This window comes from Oryza glaberrima, chromosome 9 (assembly GCF_000147395.1).
Source record: "Oryza glaberrima chromosome 9, OglaRS2, whole genome shotgun sequence".
In the NCBI taxonomy this organism is placed as follows: domain Eukaryota; kingdom Viridiplantae; phylum Streptophyta; class Magnoliopsida; order Poales; family Poaceae; genus Oryza; species Oryza glaberrima.
Genome location: NC_068334.1, coordinates 18550820 through 18562178, shown reverse-complemented (window position 1 = coordinate 18562178; position 11359 = coordinate 18550820). Strand labels below are relative to the sequence as shown.

At 41.8% G+C, this 11359-nt stretch overlaps 1 protein-coding gene across 1 annotated transcript; it reads left to right on the top strand.

Annotated features, from left to right (window-relative positions):
* The first annotated feature begins 765 nt into the window (after positions 1–765).
* On the top strand, positions 766–7974 carry LOC127785428 (peroxisomal nicotinamide adenine dinucleotide carrier-like). Its single transcript, XM_052312873.1, has 12 exons — positions 766–982; positions 3463–3551; positions 3644–3739; positions 3823–3897; positions 4046–4176; positions 4711–4765; positions 5242–5397; positions 5818–5886; positions 5973–6080; positions 6703–6771; positions 7302–7356; positions 7594–7974. Exons 2-12 carry the CDS (start codon positions 3471–3473, stop codon positions 7788–7790), a joined length of 1092 nt encoding a protein of 363 aa, XP_052168833.1. The 5' UTR covers positions 766–982; positions 3463–3470; the 3' UTR covers positions 7791–7974.
* Positions 7975–11359: the final 3385 nt, after the last annotated feature.

Genomic DNA, 11359 nt, shown 5'->3' with positions numbered 1-11359 from the left:
GAGCTTGCTCGCCCTCCCTCCTCCATGAGCTCGGCGCAAGCAAGCACAAATTGTATTTTATCCTAGTTATTAAGCACTCTGACGTGTAGTATCTAGGTCCCGTTCTTTTCTCCAATAAAAGTTTGATGAAGATTAAAATTTTCGTGGCACGCTTTTTAAACTGCTAAACGGTATATTTTGTGCGAAAACTTTATATATATATATATTTCGAAGACCGTATCGATGTTCAAACCATAAAATAAATAATTATGAAACCGGAGGGAAACGCATTTGGACGAACTGTGGGATGGTATAATCCCAAATTTCTCACCTACATTAGGGCTTGTGGAGGAGACACCGAAGTGACTTTTACGTGTCCCAACCCAACCCAATGCCCAGCGAACTGCGGCGGCGACCACATCGGCGGTGCAAGCAGGCGCACCTCCGGCCATTCCTCGGTCCTCGCCTCGTGCAGGTGCTCCGCTTCTGGCCCTGTTCAGTTGCAAAATTTTTCACCAAACTTCCAATTTTTCCGTTCCATTAAAACTTTTTTTTACACATATAAACTTCCAACCTTCCCATCATATCGTTTCAATTTCAATCAAACTTTCAATTTTGATGTGAACTAAACACAACCAGACTGTAAAAAAAAAACAGGTCTGAAAAACCGGTCCGGTTAATTCGGCTTTTTCTTACAGAACTGATATTTTCTGAAAACCGAGGCTTCACGTAACAGATTAAATAAACCGAAAGTCAGAAAAACATTTTTAATCTGTCGAAAATTTCCACTCCACATCTCCCGTTCATCCCTTCACTCACTTCCCTCCTCCTTATCCACGAAATCAGGAGGCGCGGCGAGGGCGGCGCTCACAGCCGGCGGCGGGCGGCGGGCGGCCGCGTCGTCCCTTCTCCTTCCACGCACCTGGTGCGGCGAGGGCGGCGCTCACAGCGGGCGGCGGGCGGCCGCGTCGTCCCTCCTTCCACGTACCGCAACCTCGGGCAGGTGAGGATCGAGTCTTCATGGAGCGATGTTGTTTATTAGTGATGATTTTTCATGCTCGTGAATTTGTACATGATCTATTTGGTATTTGTGCCCTTACATAAATCTGAACTGCTTATTTATTTACTTGTGAAGTTGTCGTTCGTTCCTGGAATGGAAATGCGAAGATATTAATAACTGGTTAATTAACTAATTAAACAAACTAAAAAATATTAGGATTTGACAGGAAAACGATATTGAATTATTGATAGATTTGTCATGAAAAAACACGTTCATATGGTTATACTTTTAATATTTCCTTTAAATATGTAGTTTGAAAAAAAATAAGGATGAAACATGTGCATTGGAGACGGTGTCGATGGCCCGCTATGTTGTATGACACTGTAGTGTGTTCTTGTTTGCCTCGCTATGTTATAGATGGACAAGAGGACCAAGCTTTTTTGTATTATAGGGCTGCAGGGCATATGCGTCTAGAAAAAGGAAAAGGATGCGATGAGGCAAGCCATTAGAAATAGGTCAATGAATGAAAGGGATAGGATGGGAATTATCTAAACACTAAAATATGTAAGAATGATTGAACTTGTGTAAACATGCTTGGACTTAATAGTAGGGGTGAAAACGGTACGGAAACGGACGGAAACAACCTTTATCGTTTTCGTTTTCATATTTTTTTCGGAATCGGAAACCCCGGAAACGAAAACGGAAACGAATATTATCGAAACCGAAAACGGAGCAAAAACGAACTGGCGCGGATACGGTAACGAAAATTTATCGGAATACAAAAACCCCTCAAACTGAGCTTCAAACTTTTGTCAAGTCCAATTCTCAAGTCTCAACAGTCAACAATTCATCATAAAACACAATTATATGAAATCGTCTCAACAGCAAAATATATTCTTCTATAACTTCATATAATTTGCATAACAAATATTTAAAAAAAATTACAGCAAAACACCCTTGTATAAGATATATAGTATACACTATTATTCAGTGCTATACTGCTAATCTGCTATGAGCTACTGCTAATCTGCTATGAGCTATCACTCCATCATCAGTACATAGTTCATCAATTGTTTCGGTCATCACACAACAGCAGCACACATCAATCCATCAGTACAGTACTTGGATCAATCACAAAACAGCTACTTGCATTTGATGATTCCATCATAAATCTACAGCACAAAAGAAATCAAATCAATGGTTTAGGCTCGTCGGCTCGTCGCTGGGCTGCTGGCTGCTGCCGCTGGGCTGTTGGCTACTGCCGCTGGGCTGCTGGCTGCTGCGACTGCGAGGCGAGGCGTCGTCGGCTCCTTGGTGTGGCTGTGGCGTCGTCGTCAGTGGTGGTAGCGGCGGTGAAACGGCGGGACGGCGCCGCGGCCACGAGACGGCGCTGCGAAACGGCGGGACAGCGTTGCGAGATGGCGGCGGTACGAGACGGCGAAGACGGTGGGGGCGAGGTTGCGAGGAGCCGAGGATGGCGGACCAGCGGTGGCGCGGGCGCCGGGCGGTGGGCGCTAGCGCGATGCTCCGCCGCCGGCTCGCGGTCTCGCAAAGTTGCGATGCCGTGTGGCTGTCTCTCTCCTCTAGGGTTAGCCACTATTTGGGTAGATGCCGCGATTTGGGTTGGGCTTAAAACTTGGGGACGAGTTATAGACTATTGATTCTATGGGCCTTTTTAACTTCGGAAATTCCGATAATTTTTCCGGAATTTTTCCGACCGATTCCGAGTTCCGACGGAAACTGCTATTATCATATTCGATTCCGTTTCCGAGAAAATATTTCCGTTTTCGATTCCGTTTCCGAGAAATTCCGACCGGCTGATTCCGTTTCCGATAACAGGCCCAGAATCCGGAAAGTTTCCGTACCGTTTTCACCCCTACTTAATAGAGCCTCCTCCTTTCGCATTTGTAAACTTTTTAGTTGTCGTCCAATCCCATCCAACATGTATCCCAAACAAAAAATCGGTTCATCCAATCCATCCAACCAGACAGGCAACTTGGATCATCCCCCAAAAACATGGATGCCTAAAACCCATCCAAGCTTGCTTTCAAACCAAACACTACCTATGTATCTCTCGCAACGACGTAAGGAGTCACAACTCACAACCTCATAGGCCAAGTATGGCTTTCTCTAGGCCGGTCTTCATGATCAACTACCAGTGGCTGAAACAAAGCAAATAACGATATTGGGTTATTTCGTTGATCAAAATAGTCCAATTGAATTGTTAGTTGCTAATTTGATTCAAATTGACATCATTAGATGAATGCGAAAGGAAAGGCTTTTACATTATGAAATGTATTTTAGTAGCTTCTTAGTGGCAATACCTAGTGGCCTCTGCATGGCGCGTGCGGACCTTGCCTCGGCACCATGTGTCCATTGCCTCTGCATCAACGCACACGTCCGTCTTCCTCATGCTGCTCCACCAAACAAGTAGCTTATAGGAATTCATTGCGTTGCTTTCTGATTGCGCATGGGTTTTTCAGGTTGGCGCATGTCGAGTGCGGCGGTGAATGGATTGGCTGGTGCCGGTGGTGGCATCATCGCCCAGATCATCACCTACCCCCTCCAGACTGTACAATCATTCTCCCCCTACCATCTTATGTAGCTCTGCTGTTCCTTTATAGTCTGCTCAATCCTTCCTCATCATGATGATGGCCTGAGCAGGTGAACACCCGGCAGCAGACAGAGAGGTCAGCAAAAAAGAAGAAGGCCAATGGCGCAGCCATCGCCAATACTTCCACCCTCTTCCAGATGCTCCAGGTAGTTCCTCCTGGACTTTTAGTTTATTTGGAATTGCCTCCTCTAATGTTATAATGGCCAAGTGTGGAATCGAGTTACTGCAGCTGTTCCAAACAGAAGGATGGGGAGGGTTGTATAGCGGCCTTAAACCCTCTCTTATTGGCACCGCTGCTTCACAGGTAAATTCCACTGGTTTAGTAATTTGGTGCTACTCACATCATTTTTTTCTGTAACAATTGTATTTCCCTGTTTGTCAATGTGATGATACTTGGATGAGTCTGTACGGTGGTATTCAGGATTTATGGTTCATCCTGTTTGTGGTTGTAGGGAATCTATTACTACTTTTACCAGATTCTCAAAAACAAGGTGGAAGATCTAGCAGTTGCTCGCGGTAAGAAGGGTCTAGGGGATGGTACTGTTGGGATGTTCTCCTGGCTTGGTATTGCAGCTGTTGCTGGGTAAGCCATCTACTCTCGCACTGAAATTGCTAAACATCATTTATATGTCAAGTCAACCTGGAGCCCCAACATTCACCCAAAACAAATCGAATGCTTGTCTCCATTTAATGCTGGAATGAACAATTCAGTCTGGACAACCGGGACATTATCAGTTGGTAGTGGTCCAATAGGGCATCTCCATAGTATCCTGTCAAACGAATTGTAATAGAGTTCTGATGAATTTGACTGAGCTTGCAAAGGCTAACAGAGCGTTGAAACCTTAAATTGTTTCGGAAAGGGAGATAAGAAAATGTAATTCATGGTAATGTATGGTTGCCATGATTGTTCGTATGGCCTTGCCTCCTTAGAACTGACTGAAGGCGGTGATTAACTTTGAATTTGAAGCGTGTAATCCTTTCCAGTTAAGATGGTTTTTGTTCTGGAAAACCATAGCGCTGTGAAATAGAGTCACCAGTATGGCGAAGATTGCACTTTGAATGTAATATTGCAACATTGATCCTCAGGCATTCTGATGGACACTTTTCTCTGCTGCAGGTCAATCAATGTTCTTCTTACCAATCCAATATGGGTTCTCGTGACTCGTATGCAGGTAAATTTTGTTTAACAGTCTATATTTTAAAATGACATATAACACCAAAAAAGATCATCGATGATGGGGTTAGTGAGTTACTATACTGTATGTCCTGTCAAAATTCAAAAAAAGAGAAGAAATCTTCTAATATGTTAGAATATTAACATTGGTATTGCACCCATTGAATTTAATTACTGTTGCTTTTGCCCCCACTTTCTGGTAGCATACTTAACCTTCTTTGTACCTGCCTGACTCCAAGCATTAGCTTTGTTTTTATGATGACAATGATCCATGAAACTTCAGGAGGCGCCGAATCACAAGGATTATTGGTCCATGACATCCTTTGTGAAATTAGTTGGAAGACCATGGTCGGTTGTAACCAAGCTTGTATTAACTATGCAACTACTATTAAATTGGAACATTCTAATATTATTCAAAATATCTGTAAGTTTTTTTATCATCAGTTTGGAAATTAACTTTATTCCATTTTTCAGACACATACGCAAGCAGAAAAGAAGATCATGGAGTCTAAAAAGGAGCTTTTGCTGAAGGATGTTGCTAGGGCCAATTCAATAGAGGTCTCAATTCTTAAGGACAGGTTGTATAAACTTGATTCTGAAAAGCCTCGTCCATATGGGACAATTCAAGCGGTGAGTAATTGAGCACACTCACATTCCTTAAGTTGCTATACATTATTTTGTATATATAATCCATTTCTTAACAATTATGCAGCACATAAAATAAGATAGTACGTGAATCCCCCACACCCAACCCTGCCCCTCTCTATTTTTTGTTGAGAGTTGTGACCACATCTAGATATTTAGATAGATTTCTCACTTGTACTATTTAGATAGTACAAGAATTCTTGATTTTTTTATCGAATTGCTTTCTTCCTTCTAGGACTAATTGCTGCACTTACAGATTTTAAAATTCTGTTTGCAAAAAACTACAATGAATAGTAGCTGCAATTGCATTTCAAGTTTTGGGCTCTACAAACTTGCTTTTAACTAATCAAATGTATTTGTCACTGGTCAGACATGATTTTTCTTACTTTTATCAGTAGTATGTAGGTCCGGGAGGTCTACCGTGAATCAGGCATAAGAGGATTCTGGAAAGGACTTATTCCAACACTAATTATGGTTAGTTTATGTTTCTCAAAACATTTGAGCTGAAATTAGTGGTTATGTAAGAGTGACTATAGAGAATGAACCATTTAAATTGTTAGGTATGTAATCCATCAATTCAATTTATGATCTATGAAACATTGGCAAAGCGTCTCCGGTCAAAGAGATCTGGAAAGGAACTCCCAAAAAAGAACCTTACTGCTATGGAGGTATGGATTTGTTTTTTCGATTTAGCTCTGCATTAGAAATTTGCATGTATCTGTGTCTGTGGATATATGAGTTTTTAACAGTTAGATGGCATCAGCTATTTGCATGTGCTGCCTTCCTAGGAACTTCATGTTTCTTTTTTATTTCTAGAAATTTGTATTGTATCTTTCAATCCTATAAACCTGTTCACCGTTTATCCGCTTCGATGCAAATAAAGCTACATTGATCATGATCAATAATATTTGGTTCAATGTAAAAAGAATCATCGTTGGGATTGCTATAATTACCTTCAAATCATTCGTCTATAATTCTTGTACTCCATAAATTATTATATTTAAAGATGCATGCTACGGTTATTTGAGCAAACCAGATAATTTGGCCACATAAAGCGCCAGGACAGAGTAATTTCATACTACAATTAGCTATGCAGTCAATTTATGATTCTATGAATGCACTAAAGAATATTCATCATTATTACTTCCCTTTGTTTAATTATGTCCATAGCACAGACCATATATTTGTTTCTTTATTCTTCAGATCCAGAGCTAAATAACATCTTAAGCTCTTTGAAATTTCCTTTGATGCATTTATATGTCCTATCCTTACCATTTTCTCTTTGAGCAGGTATTCTTATTAGGTGCAATAGCAAAGCTCGGAGCTACTGTTGTGACATACCCATTGCTAGTGGTTAAGGTAAACTTAATATTATATACATGTAAATCATCTTATCTTGTGCAAAGTGTTAAAACTGATGCATTTCTCACTTGTACATCTGTTTAAGCTCAATTTTTTTTAAGAAATGAGGAATTACTGGCTTGTCAGATCAGCCAGTGATGGGCCACTCAGGATTGCCAAAATAGGCCTGAATAGAAACCCGGAAGTCCACATCGATGCTAGAGATTTCTTTTCCATTTCTCTACTCTGTTTCTCTGATGTTGTTAAAACAAATGCTTTCAGCAAAACAACTACAGTACTAATAGCTGTCCTGCATTGTTGCATACAACAACCCCATGAATATGCTGCACCACATTTTTGCTCTCCTTCAGAATATAATTTAATCTTGTGAGACTTTACTCAACAACGACAATATCTAGACCTGCCACGGGTGCAAGTAGTTGCAGGCAATGCCAGTCTATCTGGGTTGAGTGTATGAATGGTTTACATTATCAAAATAGTGTCATGTTTGTTTGTGCTATCCTGATTGTTGTATTGAACTAATGCAGTCTAGGTTGCAAGCAAAACAAGAAATTGGCAGGAATGTGATGTCCAGATACACAGGTAAATCATTTCCTACCATTTTAACTTACTAGCAGAAAACACTGTTTCATTTCCATATTTGTTGGGATCATTGTTTTTCCGCGCTGCTCCTATGTCTTGTGTGTCAGACATTTAGCTATACCTCTTCCGTTATAAAATGTAGCTACTTTTAGCTACGGATATAGATATTTTGGGACGGAGGGAATATTTGCTACTCATTGTGCAAGTAATATAATGCTGACTGCCTGTTTTCTCCAGGTACGATTGACGCGATCATAAAGATGATCCGGTATGAAGGATTGCACGGGTTTTACAAAGGAATGGGTACGAAGATTGTACAGAGCGTCTTTGCCGCCTCAGTTCTTTTTATGGTAAAAGAAGAGTTGGTAAAATTCGTAGTAATGTTAATTGCTAGGAGTAGGACTGTGCTCGGTCCTAGCTCTAAGAAACGATAGGCAGTTTATATATATCGATTATTTACAAGATAGGAAACCCAAAATGTCTCCAAATACTAATGCTTCTCTTCTTGATGGTGCGTTGTACTTTCCATCTTCAAAAAGAAACATTAACAGCCAATAGCACAAACATCAACCAAAATTTCAACATGCTGAAGAATTTCCTTGTTTTACACTACAACAATTTAGGCAGCGTTCGTTTGGAGGACATTGAACGGTGCATTTTTTGTAAAAAATTTTCTATAGGAAAGTTGCTTTAAAAAATCATATTAATCCATTTTTAAAATTTAAAATAATTAATACTTAATTAATCATGAGCTAATGGCTCACCTCGTTTTGCGTATCTTCTCAGTCTCCTCAATCCCCTTCTTCTCAAACACACCCTTAATCCTTTATTTGCACTTCTTGTCTGTCTCATTGACACGTGAGGCTAAGGACCCACAATTCAGTGACAGAAGGAGAAAAGTGCAAGATTGCCAAAAACTGCAGTAGCGTAGGTGAAATATGTGGGCAGGTTCGATTATGAAACCAGTTTCTCAGATATCACACTTATCATTTTCTTTTACAAGACAGAATACAGATGACTCATTGCTTACGCTTCTCTTCCTGCTGGTGCACTCCCAACTTTGTGATTAGGATTCCTAGTAGTACTAGTTAAATTCGTGACTTTGGACATCACATCCATGGATATAAATAGCGAGAGAGGTTAACCCCTGAGGGTAAGCCACAATCGAGAAATTCGAGAGTTTGGATCTCTTTGTATTATGGTCTTATAAGAAACTCATGAGGGGTGTTGTGGTTGCACATTATGAACAAATTCATTTGGTGAAGTTGTTTCTTAGTTTATCTAATTTATTCTAATAAAGTAAACTTGATCTAACGGTTGGTTTTGGACAAAACGAGTTTCTACAGAAACGTTATCGAAGCAGTCTTCAGTTTTACGGTCAGACCACCTTTTTAAGCCTTTTGAGGTTAGGGTGAACTCAATTATTTGATGTTTCGATTATGCGGGAGAGAAGATTCAGAGAGTTCAGAGATGATGTGCCAACCAGTGCTCGCTTCTTGACCAGTTCATGAGCAGATGGTGAAAAGCCAACAAAGGCTGACAAGATCTGCCACAGCTTTCTTTGGGCTAGCAAAGCTTATGCAAACGGCGGCGTCTGTCGGGTCGCATGGGCTCGAGTTTGCTCGCCCAAGGAGTATGGTGGTTTGGGGATTCCTGATCTAGAGAGGTTGGGAATCGCCTTGAGGTCGCGATGGCTCTCGCAGCAGAGAACTTCACCGGAAAAGCCGTGGCAAGGGCTTAGTATTCTGGTCTCGCAGAAGGAGCGCAATCTAGTATCGATTTCTATGGTATGCTTGGTAGGGGATGGGAATTCAGTGCTATTCTAGGAGGATTGCTGGCTGCAGGGTTCCTCCATTCGGTTGCTAGCACCGGCTGTCTATGCTGCAATCCCTGCCCGTCTCCGGAATCGACGCACGGTGGCTGAGGCAATGACTGACAGAAGATGGATCCAGGACATCAGTTCGGCGTTGGGTATTCAAGCGATCCTGGAGTATTTTAAGCTTTGGGATTGCCTTCGGTCAGTGCAGCTTTCCGAAGAGCCGGACTCTCTATCTTGGCGGTGGGAGACCTCAGGAGAATACTCTTCCCGCTCGGCTTCTCCTGTTCTCTTTTTTGGAAGAACTCTTCTCTAGCACAAGCCAATTTGGCAATCTTTGGCACCCTCTCGCTGTCGCTACTTTCTTTGGTTGGTACTCCCTCCGTTTCACAATGTAAGTCATTCTAGCATTTTCCACATTTATATTGATGTTAATAAATCTAGATTCATTAACATCAATATGAATATGAGAAATGCTATAATGACTTACATTATGAAACGGAGGAAGTAGCTCTTAACCGTTGCTGGACAGCAGACCGTCTCCGGAGTCGTGGTTTGTCGCACCCGGATCGATGTGTTCTGTGTGATCAATGCGAAGAGACAATTGATCATCTCTTGGTCACATGCCCGGAGTCGCGGCAACTGTGGTGGGTTGCGCTCAGAGCTATCGGGCATTCGGAGTGCTTACCGCTCAATGAACACTCTTTCCTCTCATGGTTGTGCGACTGTCGCAAGAAGATGGTCAAGGAACATTGCCGGGGTTTCGACACCATCGCGACGTTGGTTGCATGGACGATCTGGAAGGAAAGAAACAATCGAGTCTTCAACCAGAAGAGCAGAACTTGGGCGGAGGTTGCAAGGGTTATGACGGGTGAAGCGGAGCTGTGGCGGCTAGCTAGAGCTGCAATCCCCGTTTTGGTAGCTCATGTTAGTGGAGAAGGGTCGCAAAATTTAGTTGGAGATTAGGCTTTTGTTTCTTGGTTCTCCTCCTGTACCCTGTCCCCTTCGCTTTGTTTTTTTGGCCCGCTTTATACATGTATTTATTCCTTCTTAATACAAAGATGCGCTCCTTGCGTATTAAAAAAAAAAAAGCCAACAAAGGCATTGATCGTCGATGCCGCTGCTAGTAATCTACTACTACTAATATGCCAAGAATTGAGAAACTGTGCAGGATCAGCTCCCCTCCGATGCAGACTGAACATATCCCTGAAGATCTTGCGAGAAATTCCATCTGCATTCAATTCATTGGTAGTACACAGTTTCTTGAGCGGCCAAAAGGCCATCTTAATTGATTGCCAATCTATCTGAAATGGCATCCACTGCAGGTAGGAGTAGTGATTCTGAAGCTGGTTCAACTGCCGTAAATGTTCTTGGTGATGGCTGACGAACAAGTGAACATCACTTGGTATACATACTAGTAGTCTAGTACTAGTTGCATCTGCTTGGAGTAATTTCATGAAAACAATGGTTTGGCATCTAGTATGATAATGGTAACAAAATATCTTAAATCTGATGGATCACTGCACCTGGACCTGGACCTGGACAAGGACAAGAAGCAAGAATGCAAAGATTGCATCCTTGTTTTTCCCTCTTCTTCTGTCACTCACAGGGGATACGAGGAGTTTGTAAATGCATGCATTGAACTTGTGCATAGTGGAGTATGCAGCTGCCATGGCCGTATGCTATGCTGCTCTGCAAACTCAACTTACTCAAGCTCACATTCATCATCATCATCATCACAAATCTGCAAATCTGCAAACTGCAAATCTCCACAAGGTTGTCACCGATTCATCATCATCAAGGATCGCCACCTGCGCCAGATACGACTGGAGAAGGCAGGGTCCAAGTGGCCTTGGATTGGAACAGTTCAGTTCTTGCTCTCATCTTCTCTTCTCCTTTCTTCTCCCGGCTAGTACCAGTCATAGTCAAAGCATGTATAATTAAAAACTGTCACATTTGTGCAGATGCAGGAGAGAAGATTTCGAAAGTTCAGACTTTGGCTTTGGCCCTGTTTATATCCCACCCAAAATTTTTTACCCTGTTACATCGAACGTTTTAATACCTGCATGAAGTATTAAATATAGGCTAAAAAAATAACTAATTGCACAGATTGCGATTAATTTGCGAGACGAATCTTTTAAGCCTAATTGCTCCATGGTTTGACAATGTGGTGCTACAGTAAACATA